At 56.2% G+C, this 17,236-nt stretch overlaps 1 protein-coding gene across 2 annotated transcripts; it reads right to left on the bottom strand.

The window, feature by feature from the left end:
* Positions 1 to 17: 17 nt before the first annotated feature.
* On the bottom strand, positions 18 to 10,706 carry HMOX2 (heme oxygenase 2). 2 transcript variants are annotated; one of them, XM_063414848.1, is made up of 6 exons: positions 10,538 to 10,706; positions 4,435 to 4,537; positions 2,688 to 2,805; positions 1,935 to 2,426; positions 859 to 979; positions 18 to 779 (listed from the first exon to the last, which is right to left on the bottom strand). In XM_063414848.1, the coding sequence occupies exons 2-6, from the start codon at positions 4,512 to 4,514 to the stop codon at positions 655 to 657; spliced, it is 936 nt and encodes a 311-aa protein (XP_063270918.1). In that variant the 5' UTR covers positions 4,515 to 4,537; positions 10,538 to 10,706; the 3' UTR covers positions 18 to 654. The 2 variants fall into 2 exon arrangements, with proteins under 2 accessions (XP_063270918.1, XP_063270917.1); XM_063414847.1 differs by lacking the exon at positions 10,538 to 10,706 and adding an exon at positions 8,958 to 9,096.
* Between the last annotated feature and the right edge of the window lie 6,530 nt (positions 10,707 to 17,236).

The raw sequence follows: 17,236 nt of genomic DNA, 5'->3' as shown, positions 1-17,236 counted from the left end.
ATTTGGCATTCCCCAGCTACAGCATTGCAACTTTTTATTCTGGTCAAGGCTTCAGGAAAAATAACCAACAACCAACCCTCAACCCCCAAGTTGCACAATACGCATCTGTCACCTCCATACCCCACCGTGGTCCTGCCCCCATCCCCAGGGAGCTCCCTCCAACAGGAGTCACACTTGGTTCTTAGGACATTGCACCAAACAGGACACTCCTGTGAGCTGACAGCCCCATGGCACAGCCTCAGCTGCTCAGGGTAGGAAAGCAAGTGCTCGTTGTTGGAAAGGCTGATGAGACATTCTGCAGATGCAACCCAGGGCAGGAAACGCCCTCCAGACACTGCTTCAGTGATGGAGATGGAAAGCCAAGCATGTGAAGCCTTTGCCAGGACAGGACATCTCTAGCCTTAAAAGCTGCCCCAGCCTGGGCAGGGCAGTGCTGCAGTGGGGTCCTCACCCCCAGCACTGACCAGTCCTGTGCTCTAGTCAGCTAAAGACGATGAGTTACAGCGGTGTGCAAGGAAGCTTGGACAGTCCCACAGGATTCCTGTTTATTTCCTTCTCCCACTCTGCAGCCAACTCACCACCAGCAAGGGAAAGGTCACCAAACAGGCAGGGCACACCTCTGCCCTTGCCCCAGGCAGGGCCACGCTGTGCCTGTCACAGGATGTACCAGGCTGCAGCTCCCGCTGCCACGGCCATGCAGGCTGCCAGCACCAGCTGCACCAGGGGCTGCCCGGCCAGGCCCAGCGCAGCGTGGACGGGGCAGCCGGGGCTTGCCGTGCCTGCAGGACACAGAGAGCTCTGTTAGCACTGCCACTCCTGTGCCACATGCCCAGGGCAGCCTCTCCCTGCCTCACCTACCCAGTTTGTCTGCATAGTACGGGCATTTGCGGATGTCTCCCTTTCCGTCGTGGACTGGAAAGCCTCCGTCCTGGGCCTCTTCTGGCAGCGACCTGCCGATCGTGTCCAGCTCATCAAACACCTGCAAGCGGTCACAGAGAGCACATGAGGCAGGCAGGGCCAGGCAGCTCTCAGCCAGGCCCCTGGAACCATCTGGGGCACAGGCAAGCACCACTCCTGCCTCCCTGTCCCCAGACTCCTTTCAGGGCATCCACTACAGAGCTGTGGGACACCTGGCACACCCTGCAGCTCCAGGAAGGCACAGCCCATCCCAAGAGCATTCAGTCAGAGCCAGGAGCAAGGCAGCACCACCCTGCTGCTCACTTCCCATGCTGCTGTGGGTGGGAATGGGGGCAGCAGGCTCTCCCCTCCCCGCTGCAGAGCCTTGGAGAATCCCAGCTCCTGCCGTGCTCAGGCAGCCCCTCCCACTGCCTTGGGATTCCATAAGGATCCTGATGAATGAGCCAACCACACCTCACCACGTTTCTGGCCAGTTTAAATCACACTGACCTGCTACAAGCACAGGATTAAAACTTCCATCAGTAGCTAAATCTGTGTTCATCCCCTGGGGCAAACGGCAGCTCAGTCAGGTCTGATGAGAGGCAAATGCTATGGGAGGAACAGGAGGCTCCAGCCTTTTTTGACCATAGGGCAACAAGTCAGACATGAGACAGGAGATGAACTGTCACCAGGGCGGTGCAGCATGCTCCAGCTGTTGGAGGCTGTCTTGGCACAAGAGCTCTGCTCCCCTCACTGCTTCACAGCCACACAGCCTATGGGACTCTAGAAGTCATATTAATTTTGCCTTAATCAAAGGGCTTGGCTGTGGTGTTGGAGCAGAGGAGGAATTCCAGTCTGGCACCAGCTCCTGAAGCTAGTGAAAGAGCTAGTTCAGCCAGAATCCAAACCACTCAAGGAGGGGCTGTGGTGGTCTCAGCCCAAACTGCCTGGGTGAGCAGTGTGACTGAAATAACCCAGGCCACACCTAAAAGCTGCAGCACCTACACATACAGGAGATCAAGGGATTTGTTTAGTACCTGCATGTTAAATCTGAAGGCTTTGTTGGCCTCTTCCACAATCCTTTCCTTGGTGTTCTTGTCCAAGTCCAGAGCATTCATTCTTGCTCTGTAAAGCTGCTTGAACTGCTGTGCATTGGAAACGTTGTCAAACACGTAGAATTGGATGCCTTCCTCAGTACTGGGCAACTTCAGGGCCCTCTGGGCTACCTTCTTCAGCACCTGGCCACCTGAGAGGTCCCCCATGTAGCGTGTGTAAGCATGAGCCACCAGCAGCTCCGGCTCGTGTTGTCCCACATGGTGGATTCTGTCCACATACTCCTGAGTTGCCTCTGAACACTGGATCTTTTCTTTCCAGTCATCCCCATAGAAATATTTGAGGTCTTTGGCCAAAGCTTCCCTCCGGTGAAGCTCTACGGGGAAATACAGAGGAGCAAAGACTGGGTTGTCCTTGTTGCGATCGATCTCCTCTTCCAGAGCAGAGTAGGTGAAGTAAAGGGCCACGGTGGCCAGCTACGGACAGAGCACAGCTCGTGTGAGAAGCTGCTCACTAGAGGGGCACAACTCATGACTGCTCCCACTTACATGGAACTGGGGTAAAGGAGAGGAAACCCCCAGGCCTGGCACAAACCAGCCTGGAGAGCCTGTACCAGGCAGGCACTGCCTGAAGGAGCAAAGCTCTGCTCTATCTACCACCACTGCACCCCCAGGGCTGTGGGGCTCTGCATCAGCCCCTGGGTGCATCAGGGAGATGGGGAGCAGAGCAGCACTCACCTTGAAGAGCTCCTTCTTGATGCGCCCCTTGAGGAAGTCCTTGACGAACTGCGTGTTCTCCGCACGGTCGTGCGATTCCTTCGTGCCCTCCTTCAGCAGCTCCGAGAGGTCCATGGGGCTGCAGGCAAACACGAGAGCTCCTTTCACCCCACTGCCTCCTGCAGCACTGGCTCTGTCCCTGCTGTGTTTGGAGGGGCCCCCACTGGTTCAGCTGGCAGCTGCTGGAGGAAGCAGCAGGGTGGTGGCAGCCCCCGTGCCAGCCAGACCTGCCACTCCAGAGGGCCGGGGCTCACCAGGGGCTCTGGCAACTGCCAAGGACCTGCCAAGGACCTGCTGATCCCTGCACTGCGGCTTTTGCTTCTCATCTGTGCCAGCCCAACAACACTACACAAGGAAGCCTTGAGCATGTGGGGAGCAACTATCAGGGCAGGCTAAAGGGCATGGGACCCTTGGTGGTATCTTCTGCTGGAGAAGAAAAAGGCTCAGGTAGGCCCCCAGCTTTCCCAGCTTGGATATCAACTGCTGGAGAAGAGATGAGAGCTGAATAGCAAAACAGGTCAAGAACATCCCGAAAAAGTTTATTTCTCCTAAATCACACTGTTTTTTCAAGTTTCCACAAGGTGTCTTGTTTTAAAAAAGACTCAAAACATTAAAATCTATTATTTTAGGCTACAGGCACTGCACCTACCTGAACACAGAATCACAGAATGAACTGGGCTGCAAAAGACTTTTGAGATCATCAAGTCCAACCCATGAGCTCACACCTCCTCATCAACCAAACCACAGCTCTGAGTGCTACGTCCAGGCTTTATTTAAGCACAGCCAGGGACGGTGACTCCACCACCTCCCTGGGCAGATTCCAGCATGCAATCACTCTTTCAGTGAAGAATTTTTTTCTGTCATCTAACCTAAACTTCTCCTGGTGCAGCTTAAGGCTGTGTCCTCTCATTCTGTCTGGGAGAAGAGACCAACCCCCACCTGGCCACAGCCTCCTTTCAGGTACAGTATGAACACACACTCACCCAGATCATGCCAAAGTGCACCTTACAGTTTTTATCACTAGTTTGCTACAGCTAACACATTCATGCTAGCTCAGAGAGAGACTCTGAACACTCCAGACACACTGAGTGTGCCAGCAGAGCCAGCAAACATTAACTTCTCATGAAGCTGAGCTTGTCAAGTCAAAGAAGTCGACCAGCCTGTCGAGGTCTTCTAGGAAGCACCCCAGTCACCCCTCCTGTCTTCCAAGTCTGAAGCCTTGGCTTTTAGAACATGTGTGTGAATTTGTTTTTTAAAGTAAGCTCCTAGAAAATGTCCTTGACATTGTCCTTGTCCCTTGACTAGACCTGGGTGTTCTGCAAAGGCAAGAGCTCTCCAGAGCAGAGGTCACATCTAGAGTCAGTTTTCAAAACAAGGAGCCTGCCCAGCAAGCCATGGAAAACTGGCTCTCCTTGGCCAGGAAGACACAAACACAGCTGCCAAACAGTCAAAGTGTTTCTGAAATGTGACTTTCATAGCAGAGACTAAAAAAACAACTGTTTGTTGTCAATGCTGCCAGATCACTCTTTCCCACCCCTTCCACTCTTACAATATAGTTTGACTGAAGAGATTTCACAGCACATGTATTTGACTAATCACTTACTGGGGTCCCCCACTTCTTTCAGACGGGAAGGATCACTCCTTTACCTGGAAGATCTCTTGCCTTGCCCAAAGCTGTGTCTGTGCCAGTGTGTAGCCCAGAACTCACCTGACAGCTTCATCTTCCATCTCCTCATAGCGCAGAACATCTTCCTCTGCCCCCCCTGGGCTCTCCAGGGCTGATGGCATCGTGCTCACTGCTGGGGATCAGTCTGGAATGCAGAATCAGAGAGGGGTTCTCAGGGGAAGCTGCCTCAGCAAAGGGATGGGTGCGAAATGAACAGCCCAGCAAGGAGCTCTCTGGGCAGCTCTACCAGGCAGGGCAGTGAGGAGCAGCCTCTGGCAGTTTCCACCTCACACGAGGCACGTCCAAAGAAGCAGATTTGCCTGCTCAGTTCAGCTACCTCAGGTGAACCTCAACACTGAGACCCAGTTCACAAAACATTAACCTCAGAGGAGACCTGTAACACAGCAGCCTGCATTCAGCATCCCCAGGAGGGCTCCTGGCTGAAGATGAGACCTCCATGCTGGGAATCTGCACTGGACTTGTGAGCAGGCTGCTTTCCCCTGATGCCACCAAATATTTCCCCCAGTGTCACACTCTGAGCAGAGCAACTGGAAAGGAAGTCCCTGTCCTTCACTCAGGAGGAAGAACAAGCTACACTTCCACACCACTACAAAGCTTCCCTGGAAGAAGGCAGTGAATTAGGCCAGCTGGGCTCTGAAGTCAGGAGTTCACAGGGGAAACAAGAACACTATGACAGAATAGAGGACCTTCCAAAGCAGGGCCAGATTTCACTGCTCAGTGCCTTTCCTGAGCCACTCTCCAAGCAGAGTGAGCTGCAGACAGCTCCTGCTCCCACTCACACCCTCCTCTCCTGCCTGCCAGAATTTACTTCAAGTCCCATAAGTAACTGGGTTCCCCCTCCTCATTTGCTAAAGGAAATAAAATCTCCTTGGATGTACCAGGATGCACAAACGTTACCCAGGAGCAGGAACAACACCCACCTCGATTACACTGGCTGAGCACAGAAATCCAGGCTCCTTATTTATAAAATGGACCTGTAATCAGCTTTGTGCAGAGCAGCACCACCTTTCAGGCAGCCTTGGGAGAGGAGCAAGGGGCTAAGCTGATGCTGGCTCTTCAAAAAGCACTCACCAAGAGAACCATCCTCGGGCTCCCCTTCAGCTCAGCCCCCTTGCTGGGCTGCATCATGGATTCACTGCTCAGCACACAGCTGGGACTAGGAAAACCAACAGGCAGCTGCCTCAGGCTGGTCAGCACAGGGCCAGCACTGGCACACCAGTTAGAAATTAATTGCTCTCCAGCTCCTCACCCCAGAGTTCCTAAGCCCTGTTTCACAGCCACCCTCAGTGCTCTCCACACTCCCACCAGGAGCCAGGGCTGAGCCCCGCCCTCAGGTGCAGCACAAGCTCCCCCAGCTCAGGCACAGCACCTGGTCTGGGGGACTCACCAGGTGAAGGTTTCCCCTGTGATCACAGAGTCTTACATTCCCTGGGACAGAGTCCTCCCCAGAGAAGACTGATCAAGTGCATTATTTTGTGCTGCCAGGAGCCCAGGGCTGGGACAGAAGCCATTCAGGGTCATAGGGCTGGCAGCTCTACACTCTCCCGACCCCTCCCCTGACCTGGCACGGTGCAGCCTCCCCAGCCCAGGTAAAGGTCAGGCCAGGAACCAGCTCCAGGAGCTGTCTGTGTGATCACTCACCAGGCAGCTCAGCTCAGGGACCCACCTCCACTCCCCACACAGCCCCAGACGCTGGGAAATGCCCACTGTGGGGAAGGGAACCAAAGCACAGAGGCAAATGAGGCCCTGAGCTCAGGCAGGGGCGTGTTGTGGGCACAGGAGGAGCACTGCACTCGCCCCCTGCCAGTGCAGATCACCAGCTCTGAACACCCTGCCTGCCTGCTCACAGCAGCCCAGGGCCTTCTCAGGAGACACAGACTACAAAACGAAACTAGACAAACTAGTTCCAATTTACGTTATTCTCCCAGAAAGGCAGAGTCCTGGGGGTGAGGTGTGCTGTCTCCACACGCCTGCAACTGGTACAGAGCAGCAGGTGAGAACAGAGCACCTGAGCTGCACTCATCCCTTGGGAGAGGCCTGAAGGCTGACACCAAATCCAGTCCAAAGGAACACACCAGGCCAGGCCTCACAAATTCATGGTGAACAGCAGCAATGGCTCAAGGTTCCCAATGGCCAGACAAAGATGTCATCACTCCTGGTCACCCGTTGGAGCCTCCACTCCCACACCCTGAGCACACTCGTGCTCACACAGGAACTTGGTTCTCCATGTCACACCAGAACCCAGTGGGGTCTCAGAAGCCTTCACCCACCCCTGTTAGCAGTGTAGAAGGACAACTGATGGGAAAGGTGAATGACTGTCCCAGGAGCACAGTCTGCTGTTGGGAGCAGGGTTATCATGCAAAGAGTCAATGAAGTCATTGGCGCATTCTCAGACTTGTATTTCCCCGGGCATGTTTGTTCTTCTTGCCAGAAGAACAGCCTGGCAAGATTTTCTCTGTGGCAGTGGGCAGGGCAGTGGCAGCACCAGTCCCTGCAGCCCCAGGAGAGGGCAGAACCGTGCAGGAAAATGTGGAAGCTGAGATTTTTCCTGATACAGTCTCTAGCACAGACGCCTCCCCAACAAGACAAGTCAGCACAAACCAACCCCATCCTTCCCCGTGCTGGGTTACTGCAGAACTGGGGGGAAAGGCAGTCAGAGCCTTTGTGTGTGTGTCTCACACCACCACACACCATTGCTTTTGCTCAAAAACTGCCAACTGCAAGCCCCAGTTTGTGATCACAGCCCTGGTTTCTCTGCTCCTCTGAAAGGAGCCATGTCCCACACGCCCAGGAGGAGGCTCAGGCAGTGCCACCTCCTCTGCAGAGGCTGGAATGTCATTTCATTTGCTGCAGGAAGCTCTGCTCATCCAGGAGCTGGCTGATGTTCAGGGTACCTCCCAGTGCTCAGAGAGCCTGCCTGGGAGCAATCCAACAGCTACCAGTTGGGATGGCAGGGCTGGAGAGTGGGCAGGAGGTTTGGAACAGGACACCTCAGCATTCCAAACATTTCTTTCCCAATTACAGTGTTCAAGCTCCCTGAGAAAACACCCCTGCCTCATCTAGATGTGTGCAGTCTGTTCCTACACACATCTCCCCACCAAGCTGCACACCCCAGATGCACAGCTGTTCTTCCTAGGGTAAGGAGACATTTAATCCCAATAATCCCAAGCCTTTTGAAGGAAGAAAACACTGCTGCTGCAGGGAAGGAGGACTGGAAGCCTAGATTTACTTGGGCACTCTGGGAGAAGTTCAGTAACTCACAAACACCCAGGCAGCACAGAGTTCCTACCTGTTTAACTTTCATACAGCTTCACGGCATTTCCCCACACACACAGCTCAGAGTGGCTGGACCTACCATCACTGCAGTGGAAACAAACCTCAGAACCCCGGGCCTAGAGGCTTGAAGAAACATCCCAGAGGTTGCCTGGCAATCCTAACAGGAGAGATTCTCATCTCCATCTCCTTCGGGTAAAGATCTGGCACTGGCTGCTGCTGGAAATGGAGCCTCATAGACTAAATTACCACATTGCCTGATCCAGCTGGTTGAAGATTTCACCTGGACACAGCCTAAACTGAAGCAGTAATTCAAGTCCCAGACACATCTGGCAATGCCCACACAAATGCGATTCTGTCATCTAGAGCTGCAGCCCAGCACCTCAACAAACCAACCAAAGGAAGCTCCTGGTGAGCTCAAAGATCCTGCCCAGTTCTGCCCTTCGGTGGTGGCCCTGTGTCAGGCAGCCCATCAAGAACCTGTTTTCTCAGCCTGGCTGTGAGAACAGCCAAGGGGCACGTCCGGGTTGGTGCTGGGCTGGGAAAGAACACATTGTGACAGACACACACAATTATATCAAACAACCTTTGTTCAGCAGAGAGCCAGCGCTTGCCCTGGCGGTCATGTCGGCTCTCAGCTGTGCCTGGGACGCACCAAGCAGGGCCAGTGACAGGCACTTCGGGCTAACATGGGCACTGCAGTGCTGTGTGCAGGTGCCGGGGCATGAATAGGACAATTACCAACAGTGGAGAAAGAGGAATAGCAAGAGGCCTTCGTTCTCCGAGGGCTTCTCTGAGCTCTGCGGGGCCAAGGAAAGCCAAGCGGCCCCGCCGCCACCGGGAGCACGCAGCGCGGGGCTCCAGCCCCCGAGGCCCAGGCGCCGCTAGCGAGCAGCCGTGCAGTCACTGCGGGGCCCGGAGGACCCAGCGCTGGTACACACCGCCGGGCAGGCGCTCGCTCGTGGGGACACGGCACATCAGGGAGGGCCGAGAAGGGCCGGCCAGGCGGGCGGGCAGCGCCCGGGCTCGCACGGGCACACGGATCGCGGGTGGGCGGTGTGGGCCCGGCCCGCGCCAGGGCGGTCACGTCGGCCGCAACAGCGCCGGGCCCCGGCGGGCAGCGCCGCGGACACACGGCTCTGAGGCGGTCCGGGAGGACTCCCGGGCCAGCGGCCGGCGGGAGCGGGCAGAGCCCCGCAGTTTGAGCCCCAGAGGCGGGGGAAGGCCCGCGGGCCCGGCCGCGTTGCCATGGGGACGCGCCGCGCACTCACCGCTGCCGCCGCCCTCGGCCCCGCCAGACAAAGGCCGCGCTCGGCCCGCGCGGCTTTATCGCCCCGGGGTCAGCGCGCGGCCAATCGCGAGCCGCGCACGGCACGCGCCGCCGATTGGCGAAGGCGCCCGAGACGCCGCGCGAGGAGCGCCCCCCGGGAGGGGCGCGAGACCGCGCATGCGCAGCAGCCGCCGATGGGTGGGGGCTGCCAGGAGTCACGTGCGGGCCCGACCCCGCCCCCCGCGCTCACCTGGCCGGCCCCGCCCCAAGCCCCGCCTCGGAGCGCACAGCCGCGCATGCGCGACCGACGCCGCGCCCCGGCAACCGCAAACGACGGCCGAGCAGGAAACATGGCGGCAGCGCCGCGGTACCGGCGGCTTTATTGGCGGCTGAAACAGCACCCCTGCAGGGCTGTGGGGACACACGGATGGCCAGCGCAGGGAGCCGAGGGCACCGGGCCTTGGGCTTCTTTGGGCTACGGCTCCAGCCCGTGGGCTCGCGGAGGGAGCTCAGTGCTTCTGAACACAGATCAGGAGCCTTTGTTGACCGAGTGGTCCGTGTGCTTCACTCTATTAATTGTCCACATTTGGGCACAGAGACATTACCTTCCTCTGCAATACACGAAGCACATTGCAGCCTTTTCAAAGCCCTTCCTTTCTCTCCCAAGAGCTGTGGGGCTGCGGGTCCGCCCGCGTGAGGGGGCAGCGGGGCCTGCCGGGGGTCCCAGCCCCGCCGGTGTCCCTGTCCCGGCCCCGCCCCGTGTCCCGTTCCCGCCGGTGTCCCGTTCCCGGCCGTGTCCCGGTCCCGCCCGTGTCCCGTTCCCGCCCGTGTCCCGGTCCCGCCCGTGTCCCGTTCCCGGCCGTGTTCCCGTTCCCGCCAGTGTCCCGGTCCCGCCCGTGTCCCGTTCCCGCCGGTGTCCCTGTCCCGTTCCCGCCCGTGTCCCGGTCCCGCCCGTGTCCCGTTCCCGCCCGTGTCCCGGTCCCGCCCGTGTCCCGTTCCCGGCCGTGTTCCCGTTCCCGCCAGTGTCCCGGTCCCGCCCGTGTCCCGTTCCCGCCGGTGTCCCTGTCCCGTTCCCGCCCGTGTCCCGGTCCCGCCCGTGTCCCGGTCCCGCCCGTGTCCCGGTCCCGCCCGTGTCCCGTTCCCGGCCGTGTCCCCGTTCCCGCCCGTGTCCCGGTCCCGCCCGTGTCCCGTTCCCGGCCGTGTCCCCGTTCCCGCCCGTGTCCCGGTCCAGCCCATGTCCCGGTCCCGGCCGTGTTCCCGTTCCCGGCCGTGCCCCGTTCCCGCCCGTGTCCCGGTCCCGGTCCTGGCCGTGTCCCGTTCCCGCCCGTGTCCCGTTCCCGCCCGTGTCCCGTTCCCGGCCGTGTTCCCGTTCCCGCCCGTGTCCCGTTCCCGGCCGTGTTCCCGTTCCCGCCCGTGTCCCGTTCCCGGCCGTGTTCCCGTTCCCGCCCGTGTCCCGTTCCCGGCCGTGTTCCCGTTCCCGCCCGTGTCCCGTTCCCGGCCGTGTTCCCGGTCCCGGCCGTGTTCCCGTTCCCGCCCGTGTCCCGGTTCCGCCCGTGTCCCGGTCCCGGTCCCGCCCCTCACCGCGCTCGGCTCCGCTCGGTGGCCCCGCGGCCGCTGAGGCGCGGTCACGGCCATGGCGGCCCGGGGTGGCGGCGGCGGGGCTGAGGGCGGCGGCGGGGGCTCGGTACCGTCACCTGCTGCCCGCTCCGGCCCGGGCCTCTCCCCCCTGTGCCGGGCGAGCCGCCACGGCCGCCGGGCTTCCCTGAGACCCTGGCAGGGCTGCGGGCGGGAGGGGAATGCCCGCCCGGGGAACACGGAGCCCTCGCTGCAGAGGCCCGGGGAACAAGACGCGATGGCCGCCAGCGCTTTCTGAGGGAAATGATTTATTAAAATATGAATATCGATCTAATATCAATATCCAACTGTGACGGACAAAAACCTCTCTAACAGTTAAAGTTAGAAAGTGTATGTTTATTGTGTGGGATAGCTCCCTAATGCGCACAGCAAAGATCACAGGTAATTACAAAGCCTTTTATTTACAAAAATGTTGAATACACAAAATACAAATGTATAGTCATACCTCTTTCACTTCCTCTTCTCTGCTTCGTGTGCTAATTGACACAAAGGCTATTAAGCAGGCGTAGTTTGTTCCCTGAAATGGGTCGGGGGTCCTTTTGTGAGGAGTGGTCACCAAAAGGAGGAAGTAAAACGAGTCTTCCTCGTTCTAAACTTTCAACCTTTTCAATGCAGATGTGATTAATGGATGGTAGAACTCCCTGTTTCCTGTTTTCCAGGACTATTTCAGTGGGTTTCTGGAGCTCTTGTGCTGTATTGATTAGTTTCTCTGTTTGACAAGCAATGAGTTATTAGATCCGGGGTAGCTTATCTTAAATCCGGTTTCTTTTAACCATCTTCTAACTTTTAACTGATTTCAGCAAATCTTATCTATTCATTTCAGCTAAATCAGCAACATCTATTGTTAACTATAACCTTAGCTTTTCTCAAATCTCCAAAATTAGTGTCTCAGAAGGACATTTCCACAGGACACCAGAGCAGAACTCTGAAGATCTGTGTGCAGAATCGATGTCCTGCCAGGACATGGGTGCCCAGCCTGGGTACTGTCAGGGGCTGGAGCCACCCAGGTCTCAAAAATGTTGTAAGAGAGCAGTGGGATTGTGCTGATCTTGGACATGAATCTAAATTATTAATCACTCATGGTTTGGATCCTTAAAACCCATCCCATTCCACCCCCTGCCATGGGCAGGGACACCTTCCACTATCCCAGGTTGCTCCAAGCCCCGTCCAACCTGGCCTTGGACATTTGCAGAGATTTGGAGTCCACATCTTCCCTGGGTAATCACAGGGATGGCTCTGCCAAAGGCTGCATCACCTCTCCCAGGCACCTGGTGTTCCATTAGACACCTGACACAAAAGCCTCCAGAGGAAATTTTATGCTGGAACGACGTGGAAAGCAAACCAGCGCATTTCAAACGCGCTTTTTGAGCAGCTCCAAGTTCTCTTGAAGAACTGCAGGAAGGATTGCTCTCAGATTTCTCTCTTCCAGATCTAAATGCTGGCACCATAAGTGTGGATCTGTTGGCTCAGTACAAGGAAAGGCACTGCAGTCACCACTCTGGGCTTTACAGCATTCTTGACCACACTGAGGGATTGCAGCCACTCATGAAATGCCATTAAACAGGGTGACTGTACACACAGAGCTGTGCCCATGTGAGAAAACAGCTCTTTTCTCACATGTAGAATCATTTCATAGGCATCTGCAGCACAGCCTTTCAGAATAAACCTATTTAGGCTGTTTTTTTCAGGCAGGAAATGTGATAATGCACAAACTATTATGGAGTATCCCAAATCAATCCCACTGCTCATTTGATTGTCACAGCAAATTCAGAAGTTCACACGGTGCTCACATAAGACAGAAACTTTGTGCAATTTCAAAATTGCAAAACACATTTCTTTAATTGAAAAAAACCAACAAATACTTCACTTGATCCTTTTTGGCAGCATTAGTGTTAGAAAGTGTTAAAAGCAACAGAAGTATAAAACTAGTTTTGTTTGCAGATGGAAACAAAAAATTATGACAGTGTATCTTCCAAGACAAAGGAGCATGCTTTAGAAAGGTAAAATCCAGGGAAATATCTACAAATTGAATAGTTTGGTGACACATTAGCACTGGCAGATGGCAACAGCAGTGCGAGCTCAGGCAGGCCCGCTTTGCTCAGGGATTAGTTAAGCAGGAGAATGAGACAGGATTCAGATAATTTACAGTGTATTTGAGGAGTGTCCTTGTGGTCTTGAAGGCTCCAAAAGATTTTAAATCATTTTCTCATAATCTAACAAAACTTTCAGAATTACATTTTGTCAGCTTCAGCAATGACGAGGCATCAAGGCAAGCATCTACAGAATACTCAGTTCCAAGCCCTGACAGCAAAGATGTAGCACTAAAATTCAATATTTTTTCCTATGTAGTAAAGTGTTTTAAGACATGATGTGATTTGAATGATTATAATTTATATCCACTGAACTGAGATGCTGCCTCCAGTGAAGGTAAAGATGTAGTAATCAATCACAAAATCTTTGATTGTGGATATAAGTCTTACCTAAAACCAGAACAAAAATACTGGGAAGGTATTTTATATTTATAATATTTATATTCCCATATTAAGACTGGTTAGTAAGACTGAAGCTTTTCCACTTGTGAGGTGTGTACTTGAGAGAAATGCAGGTACACTGAGGGAACAGCATCAACTGGAAGGCCAGGAAAACCCTGTCCTCCCCAAGACAGTCATTGCTTGCAGCCCTTGGTGAGGGAGGTGGGAGAGGAACAGTTCCATTTCCCTTCCCCAGCATCCCAACCATCCAAGCTCAGCTGCACTGTACACCACAGACCCTCCAGGCTGCGCCAGTGGAGGTTTAGACTGGACACAAGAAAGAATTGCTGCCCAGAAAAGGTGATTAGATGTTGGAATGGGCTGCCCAGGGGGTGGAGGAGTCACCAGTGTGGGAGGTATTTTAGGACAGACTGGATGTGACACTCAGTGACAAGGTCCTTGTCCCGGCCTGTGGCTACCACAGGGCCACTGTGGTCACTCTGGTGGCCGTGGTGGTGATGGGCAACAGGCTGGACTCAGTGACCCCACAGGGCCCTGTTCTGCAGCTGTTTCAGAAACACAGATTCAGGAATGTTAGTAGCAATTGCAAAGTGAACCAAGTTAAAACCAAAGGCCTTGTATGTATTTCCACAACATTCCCTGCCTTAAAAACAAGCAGGACAAACTGTGCTGCAGAACTGAAGATGGAAGTCACAGGGTGTAAATAGGCAGTGCTTGAGAGAGTGGATGGAGCCCAGGAAGGAGATGGGTGAAGCATTTCACAGCCCAAAATCAGGGGAGGTTGGACATTAGGAAGAATTACTTCCCATAAAGAGTGATCAGACCATGGAATGGGCTGCCCAGGTGGGTGATAGATTAATTGTGTATGGAGGTGTTCAAGCAAAGCCTGGGTGAGGCACTGAAAGCTCTGGTCTGGTTGCTACAGTGGAGCTGGTGGCCAGGTTGGACTCACTAATATCACAGAGCTTTTCCACACCACTTCATTCCATTTGTGGAAGGTATGGACTCTGTGACATCAGAGCCTTTGGGGCCAGCGCGGGGGCTGATGAGTGTCCCCAGCCCGTGGCCGTGGCCAGAGCCGCGGCAGAAGTCGTGTGGGAAGGACGGGCAGAGGCGTTTGAGCGGTGGCAGCTTGGCCTGGAGCAGCAGCATGTTCAGGCAGGGGCTGTGGGTGCTGCTGCCGCTGCCGGTGCTGCTGCTCTTGCTGCTGCCCCTGGAGCCTTCCAGCCCCGCTGCCGGGGACACGGGGAGCTGGGATGCGCCTGCCCAGGCCCTGGAAGAGCAGGAGCTGGCGGCAATGAGGGACGCCATGCTGGTGGTGGAGGCGCTGCCGTGGCTGTGCTCAGGCGTGGCCCTGCTTGTGAGGGGCCTTGAGCTGTGCTGGGCCCTGGGCAAAGGGCTGAGGAGGCGCTGGGGAGAGGTGAGGGAGGGCCCGGGGCAGGTGGGCCGGGGCCGGGAGCGGCCGAGGCCTTGGGGCAGGAGGGTGTGGGGCGAGGGCCGAGAGCGCCGTGGGGCAGCAGGGCTGGGCGGGCCCCGAGGGTGCTGGGCCTGCGGGGCAGCCCTTTGGGCCAGGCGCGGAGGCAGAGCGGGGCCGAGGCCGTGGCCGGGCAGGAATGGGCCCGGCTGAGCCCCGGGCAGCCCCGGCAGAGGCGGCCGCAGCTCTGGTTGCTGCAGCCTGTGCCCGGGGCAGGCGCGCCGGGCCCGGGCTCTGTGTGCGGGAGAGGCCAAGGGCAGCGGCAGAGGGCTCAGCCCCCTGAGGCGCCCGCGCCCCTTCCACGGGGCTCCTGTGCTGTGTGTTGCAGGAGAAGAGCCAGAGCGCCTCGGCCTCTGCACGGCCGCGCTGCCGGGGCCACGGCTGCTCCCAGGAGCTGCTGCAGCTGCTGCTGGACAACCGGGCCCTGCTGAGGCGCTGCCTGCACCACAGCTCCCGGCAGAGGCCAGCGCCCGGAGGGAAGAGGCGAAGGCAGCCGGGCCCTTGGAGGAGGAGGAGACTCCACTTCTCGCCTCTCCTCTGACTCTCCAGCTCCAGCTGGCCTCTGGGCTTGCTGGACATGGCAGGGAATGTATGAGCAGTGCTGAGCCCAGGCACTGGGACATTCCCGGCCCATTATTATTAGGACCCCTGTTATTAGAAAATAGGTTTCCCAGTAGTCTTTTCTTCCCCCAGTTCAAGTTTTTCGAAGAGTTCCAGTTTAGGTTTTTAGGCATAGACTTCCCAGTTGTGTTCTCACCCCGTAGTTGAAGCTGGGAAGAGTAGTCTAGTTCAATAAAGTTCCTGTTTTCTATACATCGCTGTGTTTGCTTGCTGTTACTTTTGAGGAGGGAGACATGGTGATTTGCACAAGGGCTTCAGGGCACCAGTAAAGTCAAGGCTGAGTGTCCAGGCAGGATTTGAAAGAGTATTGAGGGCAGCTGGATGTTAGAGCATGGGCTATATAGTCTCTTCTCCATCTTCCAAAGAAGCGTTTATATGATCACCTCTCACCAAGCTAGGGTTTTGGAGGCCGGGTGGAGGCCCAAGGTGGGGCCCCCAGTCCATGGCAGCCCAAGGCCCAGCCTGCAGGTGTGCAGAAGGTGGCAAGAGCAGCCCTGAGGTGCTGGTGGGCCTGGGGGACCTCGGCCCTGTCCTGGCCCAGCCAGTGCTGCTGCAGCCCTGGGCAGCCCAAAGCCCCTGGGGCTCAGCCCCACTGCCCGGCGGAGCAGGGAGCGGGCAGAGATCTGCGGCTGCTCGGAGCCTGCGGCCGGGACTGCCCTTCCCAGCTGGGCCAAGGCCATGGACAAGGGCCCTGTCCCAGTGTCAGCAAAACTGTGGCAAAAAGTGAAACTGCCCAACACCATCTTTTTAGTGACAGTGAGTCAGGCATTGACTGTATGCTGACCAGGATGTGCAATGGAAATCATTCCATCCACACATGGTTCTTTACCAGATTTCGTACATAGTTATACATGAGAAAAACCAAAGAAAATCTCATTCATCGGTTCTACATTACACCACCCTTAGTGTTCAGTCCCCTGTTTCTAACTGATGTAAGTTTGGTCCCCATTCTTGGATTCTCTTATCAGTCATTTCCAGACCAGGTGTCTCCAAGTACACCAGGGGTCTTGTCCGTTCACATGCATTTATCTCTCCTGGCTACTCCCAACCTTTAGACATTGATCTCTCAGAGTGTGGGGACCTGGGCTTGCTGGTGGGCAGGGGCTGGAGCTGAGCCAGGTGTGCCCAGGTGGGCAAGCAGGCCAATGGCCCTGGGCTGTGTCTGCAGTGGTGTGAGCAGGAGCAGGGCAGTGCTTGTGGCTCTGTGCCGGGCACTGGTGAGGCCACAGCTCCAGGGCTGTGCCCAGCTGTGGGCCCCTCAATTGTGGGGGGACACAGAGGGGATTGGGAAGGGTGCGGGGAAGGGAAGGGAGCTGGGGAAGGGTGTGGAGCTCATGCCCTGTGTGGAGGGGCTGAGGGAGCCTGGGGGGCTCATCCTGGAGAAGAGGAGGCTGGGTGGGGGACACCTATCACAGTTGGCAGTGTGATTCTGGGTCCAGTTTGGAAAAGCAGAGCATGGCAAAAATAAACAGGATGGGATGGATGGAGTGGCCTGAAAAAAGAACTTTAATGGTGGTCCTATCACAAACATGGAGTCTGCATGGTTTTGGGAGGCAGCATCTAAAGACCTGGGGGTGTAGGTAACTTAACAATAACTAAGGTTATCTTGGGCAGGGGTCCAGTCCCAGATGGGCGACAGGGGCATGACTTTATATGTCAAAGATCCCCAGCAAATGGAGAACTAGAACTAGAGACATGACCTATTTCGGAATGATGCCATCAGCATCCTCCTTTCCATATCCCACCTCCCATTGTCTTAGGGTTATGGTTTCTGCACAGGCTCCATGGGCTAAGGTATTTTCCATCTCCGCTAGCTCAGTTGCCACAGACACCTCCGTCTTGGCGCCTCTGTGCCAGGAGGGTGCAGCCAGGTGGGGCCAGGCTCTGTTCCCAGGGAAGAAGGGACAGGACAAGAGGACATGGAGTCACAGAATCACAGAATGTGCAGAGTAAGGGACCCCCAAGGATTCTCCAAGACCAGCTCTGGGCCCAGCAATGGAGAACCCTGTGCTGAAGATCCTGGTGTAAAAGGCCAGCGCCCACAAATGAGACAGAGTC

The sequence above is a fragment of the Prinia subflava genome, chromosome 17 (genome assembly GCF_021018805.1).
Source record: "Prinia subflava isolate CZ2003 ecotype Zambia chromosome 17, Cam_Psub_1.2, whole genome shotgun sequence".
Taxonomy (NCBI): domain Eukaryota; kingdom Metazoa; phylum Chordata; class Aves; order Passeriformes; family Cisticolidae; genus Prinia; species Prinia subflava.
This window is presented reverse-complemented; position numbering and strand designations above follow the sequence as displayed.

Coding starts and splice junctions, on each gene's coding strand:
- HMOX2 (XM_063414848.1), bottom strand. CDS start 4,514: ATGCCATCAGCCCTGGAGAGCCCAGGGGGGGCAGAGGAAGATGTTCTG. Junction 2,806..4,434: donor ATGGAAGATGAAGCTGTCAG/GTGAGTTCTGGG, acceptor GTTTGCCTGCAG/CCCCATGGACCTCTCGGAGC. Junction 2,427..2,687: donor TCAAGAAGGAGCTCTTCAAG/GTGAGTGCTGCT, acceptor CTCTGTCCGTAG/CTGGCCACCGTGGCCCTTTA.